Below are 17,227 nucleotides of genomic sequence, written 5' to 3'. Positions count from 1 at the left end.
AAAGGTTTATCAATTTTATCTTTTCAAAGAACCAACTCTTAGTTTCATTGATCTTTTCTATTGCTTTTTAAAATTTCTATTTCATTTATTTATGCTCTGCTCTGTATGATTTCTTTCCTTCTACCAACTTTGGGTTTTGTTCTTCTTTTTCTAGTTTGTTTAGTTGTAAGGTTAGGTTTTTTACTTGAGGATTTTCTTGTTTCCTGAGGTATGCTTATATCACTATAAAATTCCCTCTTAGAACTGCTTTTGCTGTGTCCCATAGGTTTTGAATCACTGTGTTGTTCTGTTTATCTCCAGGTATTTTTAAATTTTCTTCAGTGATCCATTGGCTGTTTAGTAGAATATTGTTTAGCTTCCATGTGTTTGTGCTTTTTGTAGTTTTTATCTTGTAGTTGATTTCCAGTTTCATTGTGTTGTGATTGGTAAAGATGCTTGATATGATTTCAATTTTTAAAATTTACTAAGACTTGTTTTGTGGCCTAAGATGTACTTTATCCTGGAGAATGTTCCATGTGCATTGAAAAGAATGTGTATTTTGCTGCTTTTGGATGCAGTATTCTCTCTATATATCTATTAAGTTCATTTAGTCTAATGTGTCATTTAAGACCAGTGTTTTCTTATTTTTCTGTCTAGATGATCTGTTCATTGATGTAAGTGGTGTGTTAAAGTCCCCTGCCGTTACTGTGTTTTACTGTCAATTTCCCCCTTTATGTCTGTTAATATTTGCTTTATGTATTTAGGTGCTCCTATGTTGAATGCATATATATTTACAATTGTTACATCTTCTTCTTGGATTGACCTTTGGTCATTATGTACTGTCCTTTGTACTCTTGTTACAGTGTTTGTTTTAAAGCCTGTTTTGTTTGCTATAAGTACTGCTTCCTCAGCTTTCTTTTGATTTCCACTTGCATGGAATACCATTTTCCATCCCCTCACTTTCAGTCTGTGTCTTTAGATCAGAAATGAGTCTCTTGTAGGCAGCATATATATGGGTCTTGGTTTTTTTTTTTTCATCCATTTAGCCACTCTGTCTTTTGATTGGAGCATTTAGTCCCTTTCCATTTACAATAATTATTGATAGGTATGTACTTATTGCCATTTTGTTAATTGTTTTGGGGTTGTTTTTCTAGTTATTTTTGTTCCTTTTGTTCTCTTCCCTTTTGATTTGATGACTATTTTTAGGGTTTATGTTTGGATTCCTTCTTCTTTCTTGCATGTGTATGTAGTATAGATTTTTGGTGTGTCATTACCATGAGGTTTATATATAGTAACCTACATATATGTGAATATTTTAAGTTGTTGAGATCTTAATTTCAAATGCATTTTAACAACCCTGCATTTTTATCCCCCTCCCCACCACGATTACTCTTTTTGACACCATATTTTACATCTTTTTGTTTTGTGTATCCCTTAACTACTCATTGCAGCCATAGATGATTTTACTAATTTTGTCTTTAACTTTCCTACTTAGCTTTGCACATGGTTGATTCACTACCTTTACTGTATATTTGCTTTTACCAAAGAGTTTTCTCCTTCTGTAATTTTCAGGTTTATAACTGTGGCCTTTTTTTGCTCAGAGAAGTCCCTTTAACATTTCTCATAAAGCTGAGCTCTTCTAGATTTTGTCTGTAAAACCTTTGCTCTCTTTATCAAATCCAAATGAAAGCCTTGATGGGTAGAGTATTCTTAGTTGTAGGTTTTTCCCTTTCATCCCTTTAAATATATCGTGCCACTCCCTTCTGGCCTGCAGAGTTTCTGGTGAAAAGCCAGCTGATGGCCTAATAGGAGTTCCCTTGTATGTGACTTGTTGCTTTTCCCTTACTGCTTAATATTTTCTCTTTATATTTAATTTTGCCATTTTAATTACAATGTGTCCTGGCATGATTCTCTTTGGGTTGATCCTTCTGGGACTCTGTGCTTCCTATACTTGGATGTCTGTTTCCTTTCCCAGGTTAGGGAAGTTTTCAGCTATTATGTCTTCAAATATGTTCTCTGCCCCTTTCTCTCCCTTCTCCTCTGGGATCCTTTTAATGCAAATGTTAGTACACTTGATGCTGTCTCAGAGGTCTCTTAACTTATTCTCATTTCTTTTTATTCTTTTTTTTCCTTTGTTAAGCTTCAGTGGTTTCCACTACTCTATCTTCCAGCTCACTGATCCGTTTCTCTATATCATCATCTAATCTGTTGATTCTGTCTAGTGTGTCTTTTACTTTGGATATTGTATTCTTCAGCTTTGCTTGGTTCTTCTTTATATCTTCTAAATCTCTGTTAAACTTCTTACTGTCTTCATCCATTCTTCTCCCAAGTTCTTTGATCGTCTTTCCAATCAATAGCTTGAACCCTTTATCAGGTAGATTGCCTTTAAACTTCACTTAGTGCTTCTTCTGGGGTTTTATCCTCTTCCTTAGTTTGGAACACGTTCCTCTACTGCCTCATTTTGCCTAATTTGCTGTTATTTCTATGAGTTTGTATCACCTTGGGTACGTGGGCTTTTGTAGACAACGTCCTGTGTATTCCAGCAGCACACTCCCCTCTGGTCACCAGAGCTGTATGCTCTGGAGGTGCCCCCCTCTGTGGGCTGCATGGATCCTTCTATTGTGGCGGGCTGACTACTGTGGGTGGTCTGGTAGGCATGGCTGGCTCCCAGTCCAGTAGGTTGCAGGCCCTACCTTGTGCAGAGGGTGCAGCTACTGGTTGGGCCAGGTCACATGGTGGCTGGCTGTGGAACCCTGGGTGGTGGGCAGGGCTAGTGCTGGCCTGCTGGTGGACAGAGCTGGGTTCTGAAGTAGGTAGTTGCAGGGCCAGGGTTCCTGGATCTAGTGTCATCCTGCTGGTGGTTGGGGCTGGTTCCTGACATGGCTAGGTGTGGGTTCTGGTGTGTCTCAAAGCTGGTACTGGCCCACTGGTGAGTGGGGCTGGATCCTGGGGCAGCTGGCTGAGGGGTCCAATGTGTCTTGGAGCTGGTATTGGCCTGATGGTGGGTGGGGCTGCAGCCTGGGGAATCCTCAGACTGGTGCTGGCCTGCTGGTGTGCAGGCTGGGTCCTGTCATGGCAGGCTGCAGGGCTGCGGTCATCCTGGGGCTGGTGTTCACCTGCTGGTCGGAAGGGCTAGGGCCCAGGGTGTCTGGGTAGCTGGTTCCTGCCCACTGATGTGTGATGGTGTTCCTGTGGCTAGTGACAGCTCACTGGTGGGCAGAACCAGGTCCCAGGGTCTCTGGCTGCGGGACCTTGGAAGTCCCGGTGGTACTGCCAATGCACTGTGTGGAGGGCTGGATCCTGGACCCTCTGGTGGACAGGGCTGTGTCCTAGACAGGCTGTGGCCTCAGGGGTTCTTAAGGTTGTCTCCTGCTGGTAGGTGGGGCTGTGTCCCCACCTGGCTAGTTGCTTGGCCTGAGGTGTCCCAGTACTGGTGCCAACAGGCTGGTGGGTAAGGCCAGGTCCCAGTGCTAATAAGCTAGAGGAAAGATACCAAAATGGTGCTTGCCAGCACCAGTGTCCACATGGTAGAACAAGCTGCCAAAAGTGGCTGCCACCAGCATCTCTGTCCCCAGGGTGAGCTCCAGTTACCTCCTGTCTCTCCCAGAGGCTGTCCAAGAACAGCAGGTAGGTCTGACCCAGGCTCCTTTCAAAGTACTTCTTCTGCCCTGGATCCCAGAGCATGTGAGATTTTTGTATGTGCTCTTTAAGAGTGGAGCCTCTGTTTCCCACAGCCCTCTGGTTCTCCCAAATGAAAGCCCTACTGGCCTTCGAAGCCAAGAATCTAGAGGCTCATCTTCCTAGTGTAGGATGCCCGGGCTGGGGAGCCAATATGGGGCTCAGACCCATTACTTCTTGGGGAGAACCTCTACAATTGTAACTATCCTCTCATTTGTGGGTCTCCTACCCAGGGGCGTGGGTCTTAACCATACTGCAACTCTACCTCTCCTACCCACCACATTGTGGTTCCTTCTTTATATCTTTAGTTGTAGATGATCTTTTCTGCTAGATCAATAGTTACTCTGTAAATAGTTGTGATTTTGGTGTGCCCATAAGTGGAGGTGAGCTCAGGGTCTTCCTACTCTGCCATCTTGGCCAAGGTCCTCTAGAATATTGAATAAAGTCCATATTCAGAAGTCAAGCAGGAGACATAAACTTGGGATTTGTCAGCACATAAATGTTATTTCAAATTATAAGATTACCAATGGGGATGTGTGTGGGGATGTGTGATTCAGACCAAGACCTGAACCCCGGAGCAGTCCAGTGTTGAGCTGGGGAGAAAAGGAGCAACCAATGAGGTAAGAACAAACCAAGCCCAGGAAGTGTGTATTAAGGAGAAAAGAACAATCAGCTACATCAAATGCTGCTGATGTGCAGGGGAGAGGGCTGAGACTGGAACCCTGGCATTAGCAAAGCAGAGGTCATTGGTGATCCTGACAAGAGTTTAAGTTTGGAGTGTGTAGGCAAAAGTTTTACTGAAGCATTTAAGAGAATGAGTGAAAAAGAGCTAGAAACCATAAGCATAGACACATTTTTCAAGGACTGTTGCTATAAAAAGCAAAGATATGAGGTGGAGGCTGACAGGGGAAGTGGGGAGGAAAGGTGGTTGGTGTTTTGTTTTTGTTTTTTTAAGAAGGAAGAAACAACAGTGGTTTTGTATGTTACAGGGGATGACCCAGGAGGATGTGCTCATAGGCTCCACGCACAACTTTTCACACATCCTTGGACGAGATCCAGTCCTTTTACTCAATACACAGGGTGAGTGCACTGCCCCAGGCCCTGCTCAGTTATACATTTGACTACGAGTCAAAACTCTTCTTATACCTGCAGCTGAAAAGCAGGGTGTTGTGCTCCACAGACGTTTCTAGCATTCAGTAGTTGTTCACAAAGTGTGACTCTGTTGAATTCAGGTAGGATCTGACCTTCCTGCCTGGTTCTCTCACAAATGACTGGTTGAATTATATTAAATACCATCATTCTCAGAATGCACATACCCGGCTCCTTCCCATCTCCATTCCTGACTACAGCCCTCTATTTATAGAGACTGTATACCTCTGGGTACAATGATGCCCCCAGTATCATCCCCTTCCCACACCTTTTTGGAGAATTAAAGAGACAAAATTTAGTTTATGGGTGGAGGAAGGTTGAAGAGAATGAACACTACTCTAGTTGCCTCTAAAAGCAGCATATGCAGCTGAGAGGTAGGTGCTGGGTTTTCTGACTGGAACACAAAGCGTTAAGAGAAATTCGTCCCCCTTCCTCTCTTTCAAATAGACATCACTGAGGTAAAGCATGAGTATTCCAGCAATTGTTTTTTCTGCTGTTGAGACTCAGTAATTTTACACTGAGACATTCTTCCTAGATTCTCTTAATAGGTTGGGCATTGGGCATGGTTTTTGGTGATGGAACACCTTTTATTTCTTATTTTTCCTCCATGTACTTTATTGGAAAACTGGGATGGATTAAATCAGGGTGATTAGCCAGATGGTATTTCAAATAAATTATGCTTTAAAGTTAAGGCAACAGGTAACACATATTGAATGAGCTAAGAAAGTGCTTACTTTTGTTTTCTATGAAATAGTTTATTTTACTGTTTACTATGGAGGGGCTATAAATACATATATGATAGGAACACCAAGGAGTAAATTTTGCAACACTGGTAAAAATGGTTATGAAGATTTGAGAGTCTAGAGAACAGGGTACATAAAAAGGAATGAAACGTGGATGGACCTAGAGGCTGTCATACAGAGTGAAGTAAGTCAGAGAAAAACAAATACCGTGTATTAATGCATATGTGGAACCTAGAAAAATGGTACAGATGAACTGGTTTGCAAGGCAAACACAGAGACACAGATGTAGAGAACAAACGTATGGACACCAAGGGGGGAGAGTGGGGGGTGGGTGGGTGGTGGTGGGACAAATTGGGAGATTGGGATTGACATATATATGCTAATATGTATAAAATGGATAACTAATAAGAACCTGCTGCATAAAAATAAATTCAAATTAAAAAAATAGAGAACAGGGTGCACATCTTTTTCATTGCTCATCTCCCACCATACCTCTTAAAACATCAAAGGCACTTATCAAAATGATTAAATAAAGGAGTGTGGAATTTAAAACAATGACACATACCACAGGCATAAAATCAAGGGCTTGAGTTTTCTAAGAGTTTGATATCTGACATTTTACTGACTAAAGTCTGACTTATGCAATGTACTTTGTAGCCTTCAAATATTTAACAGATGATTTGATTTCAAGACCTTTTCAAATGAAAAGAACCTAATGAAATACTGTAAAATCAGAATTTTTCTTTACCCAGTTATTAGAAAAGAGCACTCCTGTCTCCTGGTAAAGGCAAAAGACCCACTATTATGTCAACCGTGCCATCTCTGCAGTGAGGACTGTGGACACCAACACTCACTTCATGAGCAAACACACCAGTGTCTCTGTGGTTTTCCTAGGCACACTCACCTGGCCAGGAGCACAGCACTATGCTGGGCTGGTCATGCTTTCCTTTCAATTCCTACTGACCTGTTCCAAGCAGCTCCTTAAATAAAACGGGAGCAGGAATAAAAGTTTGTGTCTCCCCATCCCTTATTCTACTTGATTTCCAGAAAAAGTCAGAGTAAGACAAACTTATACAGAAGGCTCAAGCCCCACAACAGTCAAAGAAATGCTTCCACTTTGTCTACAACATGGAACAAACAGTGGATGGACTGAGAAGCAGGGCGCCTTCCAGCTCTTTCTGACTCAGTGTCTTTACATGGCAGCAACTTCCTACAGAAACATCAGCACTACGCTGCATTCTGAAACAAATGTATAAATGCTTTTGGACTGATCTATGCATGCTCTTACTCCCCACTCAGGGAAAAATAAAATTGACTCCAATCACATTTCCATGTGAAAACACAACCTTAGACTAATATGAGTTGGTTTTCCTAGACTTAGGAATACTGACTCAATACAGATAGACATCTTCTGAAGGCATTCATTCTCAACATGAAAAAACAATTTCTTGTGTATTTTCTAATTGTAGTATATACACATTTAGATGTAGATAGTGTGGGCAACAATGCTGACAGGCCATTAAGCATGTTTAAGATTGTTCTGATGAGAAATTTCCATTTTTTTCTTCTCAGTTTGTACACGTATAATCATTTCCAGGATACTCAAATGCTACACAGAATTGAAAGATGCCCAATTTTGCTATTAAAAAAATGAAGTTATAATTTTCTAGTGCAGAGTGACTGCAGAGGAAGACTATCATAAGCAATCTACAGGAGCGCTAACAGAAGGTATTTCTGTATTTGATGTGTACTAAGTACCCTTCCTCCATTTTAGATAACGTTCCATTTTCAACATTGAACTTTTCTTTAGTCAAGAAATCCCCAAGTTTATAAAACCGGAGGGCAATTTCCAGTGAGCTTTATCAGGATAGAGGGGCCAAAAAACTACAGGTATTACTGGGTTATAATCAGTAGGAGGGACTGATTAATCAGCATTATCATGAAACTGCTGCAGGGCAATAGGTTTCAGTAATTAAACATAAATCACGAGGGTATGTTGCAGGCATTATAAAAATAGTGACCTGATTTCACTGGGTATCAACTAGTATTTACAAAGCTAGCTGAATTTTTCTGTTGCTCTGCATTGCTGTTAAAATAATGAGAGTTCTGACGGTGGGGAAACTTCATTTTTCAAGTGCAGGATGATCCGAGCTGAATAAGAAAAAGAATGATTAAGGGAGAGGAGGAAGGTAGGCCTGGCATCAATTTGAACAAATTTTTCTTTTTCTGAAGGCTCATGTCTCCAAGGTTATGATAATAAAGTCATAAACATGCCAGCCACTTTAAGGGTCTCAGGATTAATGAAGACCAAGAACGATGAAATGATAAACGGTGAGCCAAGCCACCACTAGTGCAAGGCTCTAACAGAGTAACCTAGCCGCCACCAGTATTCTCAGCAGCAGTATATTTAAATACAAAGAGAACTACGCATACATGGTATTGTCATATAAATATTTCCTTTATTGTTCATGGTTAAAAATTTTATTTTCTTTCTTTATTTAAAAGCATACTTTATTAAAGAAACACTGGAAATGTGGATTCTTCTTGAGAAATAATCTTCCTCTTCACTGATCGATATGAAGAAACCAGATTCCTATACCAACTAATGGAAAGTTAACCACTGGTGAGTCTAGTTCCAATCCCAAATCAAGGACACACACGTTAGTACTGATTCTGTCCACTCACTTAAAACACTCCCATTCCTGAACTAGATTAGCTACTGAAATTCTAAAAATGCTCATTTTCCTGGGTATCCTCTTTTGTCAAAGGGTTTAGTATTTATTATGTTATTTACAGTAATTGACATTTATGAAAAGTGGAGAGACCAGAGAAAACACTCCATAGTATGTAAGACCTTTATCTCTTTTTAAATGTTCTTAGTAGACTATAATACTAAGCAATTATATTTAGATCTTCATGACTTGAAGGTGTCTTGAATATCTCTTAATCTGCTTTCTCCCTTAGAATTTCTTTCCATTCTAAAGAGAACATTTTTGCATCTTAGTATTAATCCTGTAGAATTAAAAAAAAAAAACAAAGAAAGATTCTATGTTTCATACATTTTGAATTAAAATTACCAAAGCAATAAACCCTATAAGGATCATTTTTTTTCTTATTTAAATACTGGTACTTTCTATTAACCCTATTTCAAATTTAGAGTTATATATACACATTGTGAAGATGTCCGTGTACATAAGTTTCTGCAGAACCTCCAATTTCATTATAAAACTTCTTCCTCACACACGTTAGAGAACTATGTATGTTCACTTTCACATGTTTAAACAACCCAAGAAGGGTGGCATATTTTAAAGTTAACAACACTTTTTATCATTATAAAAACAGACTGAGATTAATGGTGACCCTTGCATTTGGTTACTCTGACTGATTAGCTAGGCTCCTGACTTTTTATATTCATTATTGTTGGCTAATTTGACACTGGATTGTATGTATCACATGCATTTTCCAGGAGATAAAGAGGGAATACAAAACCCACAAATTCTGAGCACATGATTTTGCTACTTTTAGCACTTCTGGTAAAAGGGCTAGTTGAAGTTAAACAGGAAAGCTATTAACAAAGAGAAAAGTAGGGGACAAGTTACGTGTGGATTTCATTTACTCACATTTGGACTGGTCCTCCTTATTGGAGGCTAACTGAAAACAGATCAGACCATGACTTCTAGCTTTATGTTGGTCACTTTCAAATACTCCAATGACACTCTCCAATAATTTTATTATCTCCAGTTTTATGACGCCATACTATGCTTTTCACACTGTTTAAATTTCCCATTTCCATAATCCAAATGCCAAAAAATTACTACACATTCCCTTATACAGTCAAAAATAGGTTTACCAGAATGTTGTTAGTTATAGCTGAAGGCAGCAACATTTACAACATTTAGCTTTTGTTACACCCATAAACATGTGAAAATTGCTTGCAAAGCAATTGTAATATGAGAAGAATCTTGCAAACATCAATGGAATGGTTACACACGTCTTTCAGCATAATGATTTGGTACTCTACAGAGGCTCCCTGACCACCAGCCTGACCCCCACCTTGATGCAACAAATGCAAGTCCTTATGCCATTAAAATAACAGTATGAAATATCATTATCAGTGTTTAACTATATATACAAATAATGAACTGGCAAGTATCTAGTTTCAAATTAGACCCTTGGAATATGGCAAAATCAAGGCTGGTTATCTTTGCCATAAACATAATTTTTTTTTTTTTTTTTTTGCGGTACGTGGGCCTCTCACCGTTGTGGCCTCTCCCATTGCAGAGCACGGGCTCCGGACGTGCAGGCTCAGCAGCCATGGCTCACGGGCCCAGCCGCTCCGCGGCATGTGGGATCCTCCCGGACCTGGGCACAAACCCGCGTCCCCTGCATCAGCAGGCGGACTCTCAACCACTGCGCCACCAGGGAAGCCCCGCCTTAAACGTAATTATTAAAAGCACACTTTGTTGGAAGGGAAGAAGATAATGGGACATTCTCAGTGCTCCAATTTGAAGTGATACTTGCCTCTTAATTTCTTGAAAAAGAAACTTTGAAAGTTATATACATGGGTTTCATTTAAATTATGCAGCAATCTTTTATTATTATTGTCCCAGATTTTGTTTAATGAAGATCTGTCATCAAATCAAGTATGGTATTTCACAACTATAAGAACTGCAAGAGAAAAAAATGAAAAAGAAACATCAAAATCAGATTCAAAATCAGATTCATCAGATTAGCATTTTGATCAGATTAATACATAACCATAGCATAAAGCAGCTAAAATACTTAAATATTTAATAACGGGAAAATATTTACAATATATTTATTAGAAAGTATACATATGATCTTAGTTTTTGAAAAATATGTTTATATATTAATAGGAAAAGACTTAAAGTATATACAATAGTTATATTAATAGTAGCTATCTCTGTGTGGTAAGAGAACAGTTGGATTTTATTTTCTTCTTTATGTTATTCATGGGTTGATTCTTGGTACTGGCAGTAGTTATGTTCTATAAAGTCACCAAAAACACTGAATGAGTAAACACTGAACCACTGCTCTGAGGGGAAACACAGGCTTAAATCCCTGCCACCCTCTGGCTACATTTTTGACAACCAATCCATACATAACCTTGTTTTACATGTTTCTGTGTGAAGACACCTTATCTACTATATACTGTTGGCTTATTAACACTGAACTCCTGGCCAACAGTGCTGTCACTCACGCCTGAACAAAGCTCATCTAACACGTGTATTTCCTCCACAAGACACATCACAGCCTTGCTGCGCTCAGCAACACTAGCCAGCACTGCAGCACCAGTATACTCAGGGGCCTTTTTAAACAGCAAAAGCATCAACAAGACACACAAAAATGTGAGAAACTGCGCACTAACATTCGCTTCTCTGACTGCATCTGCCAATGACTCCGAAAGCATTGGGGTAACTGATCAATGTTAGCTAGTAGGTGAATTCACAAACACAGAATCCACAAATGATGAGGACTGACTTTTTCTTTAGAACAAAATCTTTTTTTCTGTTTAAAAAGAGTATCACCATGGAATTTTTCAAATGGTTATTCTGAGATACTTTCCAAATCTTTATAAAATCCCTGTAAACATAGATAAAGAAGCTTTGGAGAAAAGGAGATATTAAAAATGATCTGACCAGAGAAAGACAAATATATGATATCACTTATATGTGGAATCTAAAAAGTAATACATATGAATCTATATACAAAACAGAAACAGACTCATAGTCATAGAAAACAAACTTCTGGTTATCAAAGAGGAAAGGGGAGGGGGGAGGGATAGATTAGGAATATGGGATTAACAGATACAAGCTACTATACATAAAATAGATAAGCAACAAGGACCTACTATATAGCACAGGGAACTGTATTCAATATCTTGTAATAACCTATAATGGAAAATAATCTGAAATAATATATAACTGAATCACTTTGCTGTATACCTGAAACTAACACAACAATATAAATCAACTACACTAAAAATTTTTTTTGAATGATCTGACTTTAAAAAGAATATTAAGGGGAGAAAAAAGGAAGGGCAAGAGTTATGTTTCCATGACTGAAATGAAGCTCAAATCCAAAACAAATTATCATCTGGAGAATTTATCTGGATTTTCCTTCAAACACAGTATTACGAAATGCAAGCTGCCATACCTAAAAGTTAAAAATAAATAGAAAATGAGTGTTATGGTCCTGATCATAATAGTAGCTATATCTGGCCTCAAACAAATCACTTAGCCCTGCCTTTGCAGGGGTAGGGGTGGAGGGTAGGACAGAGGTTCTCTTTGAGAATCTGATGAAAGATATACTCTCACCATAAAACTGTACATATGCATATTCACATAAAATTTTACGTACAATTTATGTGCATTTTCAGAGAGCTACAGATTCTAGGTTAAGAACTCCTTACTGACCTACTTGAGAATGGACTTGAGGATATGGGGAGGGGGAAGGGTAAGCTGTGACAAAGCAAAAGAGAGGCATGGACATATATACACTACCAAACGTAAGGTAGATAGATAGTGGGAAGCAGCCACAGAGCACAGGGAGATCAGCTCGGTGCTTTGTGACCGCCTGGAGGGGTGGGATGGGGAGGGTGGGAGGGAGGGAGAGGCATGAGGGAAGGGATGTGGGAACAGATGTATATGTATGACTGATTCACTTTGTTATAAAGCAGAAACTAATAAAAAAAATTTAAAAATAAAAAAAAATTTAAAAAAAGAACTCCTTACTGGAGTCAGAAGTCATTACTCAATCCTGACATTAGTCATACTAGGTCAACTGAATATAAATTAAAAAGGAAATTTAAATGAACTTCAAAACAAATGACACCCCCCCAAATTAATAATCCAGTAAATACTTACTGATAATCACTAACAAAACGATAACAGCAACCAAAGCCATGATGGCTTTTATCTACAACACACAAAAAGGCATAAGAAAGATTAATGTCTGACTTGTTAATAAAGACTATCTGTTGTGCTGTTTACCACATTACACTAACTCATCATTGGACAGGCTCATTCCTTGAAAGGTTTACAAATTTTTTCTCAGATGAACTTCTGACTATTTGCATCTTTTTGTAATAATCAGAGTTCCCCGAATTTGAGGGTTTTGGCTTGCCTAGATTTTATTGTTTAAGGCTGCAGAGTAAACAGTAATAATCAAAGCCTTTACGGGCCTGATCTTTTTTGTCCATGATTTCTCACACATTTCTAATCTAAGACCAGGAAAAGAACAATATTTTATCAACTCTGTTCAGACGTGTCAGGATATTATGAATAAGATTGGCATCCAATACAGATGGTTCAATATATATAGTATAAGGCAGCATCTGTTATAGCACTTATTCTCAAAGTATATTAGAATTCGGTTAGTTTTTGTTCCCCTTACTTTCTTCTTAGCATTTTTATCTTCATTTTGAGGAATATAATTTAGATTTTTTGTGAAGAACCTCATTTAATAAATAACTTGCCTAAGAGCATTCTGTGTGTCAGTTTCACAGTTGAGAGGAGAAACCTTAAGATTAGTCCTTAGCTAGTTAATATTTTAGGTCTACATCACCTCTCTCCATAAAACTGTCACATTCCTCATCTAATCCTAAAATGCATAGATTATAAATTGATTTGATTTTCCTGATGAATTCAAATGAGTCTTGTTTTCACCATTTTCATAGATAATTGATTAAAGATGGTTCATTCAGAAAAAAGATACTCAGTTATTATAAACACATACAACACTGATGAATATCACAAACAGTAACTAGAAGTAGCTAATGAAATGTTTCTAAAATAAAACAAATGGCTGCATTTTAGTGGCATTACATTCATGACAAGAACAAAGTGACCAAGAGAATATACATGGAAGCTTTCCAATTTGAATACCAGGTGCCTATTAAAATTATTAATTATGATAACCAAAAAATGTAGACAGTACTTTACACTGTAAAGTACTTTAGTGACCAAGTGATCCAGAGAATATATGGAAGCTTTGCATCTTTTTTTAAGCTGAAAACATTTCTAAAGTAATTTGGAATTTTACAATAGCTTTTCAACTTTACCAAAAATATATCTTAATTTGCCCTGTTAATTTGTGCTAGCCTTAACATTTAGAAGATTTAAACGGAAATATCAATACCAATTTTAAAACACCTAAATAAACGGAGTTTCTAACACTGGCCAGGAAACGTTTACAACCAAAAATGGCAGTAATGTATTCATGCACGTCCAAAGCTCTCTTCTTCCAAACAACATAGACAAAAATCTGCTTCTCATTAAACACATAAGAGCCTCAGAGCCCCATAAGATACTTAAGAGAGGTGTCACTGATTCTCTCTCCCCACCCATTGGATAATTCTGTTCACTTACTTATTTTTAAAGTCAGGTTTATGAAAACATACTTTACATACAATAAAATTCACCCTCTTAAAGTTCATTTTGACGCGTTTTGACATACATACAGTTGTCAACCATCACCTTCATAGTCGAACGTAAGACATTTTCATCACTCAGAAAGTTCCCTCATGCCCTGCTGTAGTCAATCTCCACCCTCCATCCTTAGCCACTGGCAACCTCTGATCTCTTTTCTGTCCCTATATCCCTTTCCTTAGCTCTTCCCAAATAATCATTATGAAGTTAATCCAGAAAATGGTAGTGATATAGAGACTATTTAAAAATATAAATTTAAAATAGAATTCAATTTTTCCCCTTAAAAGCATACTATTCCTTTGATGTGGACCCCGTAAAGTACAAAATCAAACTCTTTAGATATAGCTAAAAAAAAGCTAGGCAAAATGCACATTATCATTTTGTTAATGGCCACGTGAATGAGTCATGTGGGGAGAGGAGGTAGCTCACGGACCTTTTGTTCTTCCAAACTAGTCTGCAGGATAGAAAATTTCTATAGAAATAGAAAATTTATTCATTAAAGAAAAACAGAAAATTTAAATTCTACATAAGAGGAGCAATGAAACTTGTTTCTTTCCCTAAGTTCTATTTCTGAAAGTAAGAGGATTCAGCAGGTAAACAGACAGAAATAAGCAAATCCAAGTCAACTCTTGAAAGAAATCCTTAGCATATGTCAACATCGAGTTTTGAAAGTTACTGCTAAACTTGAAAATGAAAGACTAAAACCAATGTGGTATATCCAAGGTTTTCAACAAAGCCAAAAATGATACACAGTATCAGGAGGAAAAAGAAAAGATCTGCTCATATGACATGAAATTCGCTATAAAGTCTTAAGAGAAACATTTTTTCTGTTTGATATATAGTAGCCATACTTGATAAATAAATTCATTTCCATAAAATGTTTTTCAGGAATATATTAGCATATAATGATTCCCATTTTTTTCCTTGTTACAAATTTTTCTTTTATATCTTATTTCTCCTATCCAAGTACTAACCAGGTCTGACCCTGCTCAGCTTCTGAGATCAGGCAGGTTGAGGGTGGTATGGCATAAGACTGTATCTTATTTCTCTGGAATAATGAGTGACAGTGGGATTTTCTTTTTAGCCCCATTTGCCATATGGATTCTGACACATTAAACTGCTTTTATTTTTTTCTCCATCCAACAGAAAATTATATTTTTCTCTGGCTTGCTTTCTGTCTTTTAAATATCTCTATGTAATGCTATAGGTTGCTCCAAAAACGTACTAAAAATAAATTACAAGTTAATATTGCTTACAAGATAAATCTAGAGGAAGCTAAATTATTAATAAACTGTGGATTACTCTCTATGAAGAAATCCATGAAAACATCCTTTTAGGCACTGCTTGATTCCTTTAGTTACTTCTGACCCATAAGATATTAATTCAACAAATATTTACTGAGTTCCACCATGTCCCAGGTTCAGAAGATATAATAATAAGCAAGACAGTTGTAGTCCTGTTCCCCACAGAGCTTATCACCTAGAGGCCCTTTTTTCTTCATGTCTTTAAATACCACTGGATATGCTGACGGACCTATCCAATATCTTCCAATTTACTTACTTTGCATCCACGCCACCACATTTGCCTTCGAAGTTGTTTGGATCTGTTGCTAAAAGCAGTTGCATTATCCGATAAGCTTTCTATATCACATAGAGGATGGAGAGAAGGATTAATCGACATAACAGCATTCTTTTATCTAGTCACACAAAGACAAGAAAACACTAATTTCTACTTCTGCAAGTCTATTCCCTTTTAAGCATGAAAACATCTTTCCTTTCCTCTACCCACAAACTCTGGCATTCTGTATTCTAAAAAAAAAACCAAAAAGTAAAAAATGGCTGCAGGTCAGTTTGCTCAATCCACTTTTACAATAAGAGTAAGAGAAGTCTCCCCAGGGCCTCAATGCTTTCAAATAAACTTATGAATTCTGGTAGAAATACTCTTTAAAAATTCAAATACTTGGCACAACTATAGAAAAAAAAATTTACAACAGAGAAGGCTAGATTCTTAGAAGATATCAAAAGTGACTGATTTTGAAGCAAAACAATGTATTTTTAAAGTGTTTAAATAAGTTTTTTGGTTAAAAAAGTCTGTCAAGGATTAATCAGATATTCATTCAGCCATTCATCATCTAAAAAATATGTGAGTGCCTAATAAGTGCCATGGACTGTTATAAGAACAGAGACTAACATTTGTCAGTAAAGAAATGTTACTAAGTCATCAGAGAAAGCATAAGATAAAAATATTAGATATGTGTGAAATAAGTTTGAAAAGAAGTGATTAGACCTATCCTCCTTGAGATCAGGAGAAATACAAAGCACATCAACGTAACAGGACAAAAGAAAAAAATAATCTAACTCTTCAACAATGAATTTTTAATCTTTCTGTTCTCAACTGATCAATTAAAGAAATAATACAACAATAAGATGATTCAAAGCAAAGGGAGCTACATACAACTCAATAACAAAAAAGCAAACAACCCAATCGAAAACTGGGCAGAAGACTTAAATAGACATTTCTCCAAAGAAGACATACAGATGGCCAATAGGCACATGAAAAGACAGTCAACATCTCTAATGATTAGAGAAATGCAAATCAAAACTACAATGAGGTACCACCTTGTATCAGTCAGAATGGCCATCATTAAAAAGTCTACAAATGACAAATGCTTAAGAGGGTGTGGAGAAAAGGGAATCCTCCTACACTGTTGGTGGGAATGTAAATTGTGCAGCCACTGTGGAAAACAGTACGGAGGTTCCTCAAAAAACTAAAAATAGAGTTGCCATATGATCCTGCAATCCCACTTCCGGGCATATATCTGGAGGAAACTATAATTTAAAAAGATACATGCACCCCAATGTTCACTGCAGCACTATTTCCAATAGCCAAGACATAGAAACAACTTAAATGTTCATCAACAGATGAATGGATAAAGAAGATGTGGTACATATTATAATGGAATACTACTCTGCCAGAAAAAAAGAGTAAAATAATGCCATTTGCAGCAACATGGATGGACCTAGAGATTATTATACTATGTGAAGTCAGAAAGAGAAAGACAAATATCATAGATATCACTTACATTTGGAATATAAAATATGACACAAATGAACGTATCTACGAAACAGAAACACAGACATAGGGAACAGACTTGTGGTTGCCAAGGGCAGGGGGTGGCGGGGTGGGGGAAAGGATGCATTGGGAGTTTGGGATTAGCAGATGCAAACT

The 17,227-nt window shown here is 37.7% G+C and overlaps 1 protein-coding gene across 2 annotated transcripts in view; it reads right to left on the bottom strand.

The window, feature by feature from the left end:
- Nucleotides 1-7,986: 7,986 nt before the first annotated feature.
- The window catches only part of VAMP4 (vesicle associated membrane protein 4), a 31,318-nt gene continuing 22,077 nt past the window's right edge, over nt 7,987-17,227 (bottom strand). For both annotated transcript variants that reach the window (XM_082616578.1, XM_082616577.1), the window contains 3 exons: nt 15,560-15,639; nt 12,437-12,488; nt 7,987-10,217 (listed from right to left, as the gene is read on the bottom strand). In XM_082616578.1, coding sequence (XP_082472704.1) covers nt 10,189-10,217; nt 12,437-12,488; nt 15,560-15,639 — 161 coding nt within the window. In that variant the 3' untranslated portion in view covers nt 7,987-10,188. The remainder of the gene's footprint in view (nt 10,218-12,436; nt 12,489-15,559; nt 15,640-17,227) is intronic.

This window comes from Mesoplodon mirus (assembly GCF_964341445.2).
Source record: "Mesoplodon mirus genome assembly, chromosome: 3".
In the NCBI taxonomy this organism is placed as follows: domain Eukaryota; kingdom Metazoa; phylum Chordata; class Mammalia; order Artiodactyla; family Ziphiidae; genus Mesoplodon; species Mesoplodon mirus.
The sequence above is the reverse complement of the archived record's forward strand: the minus strand, read 5'-3'. Positions and strand labels throughout refer to the sequence as shown.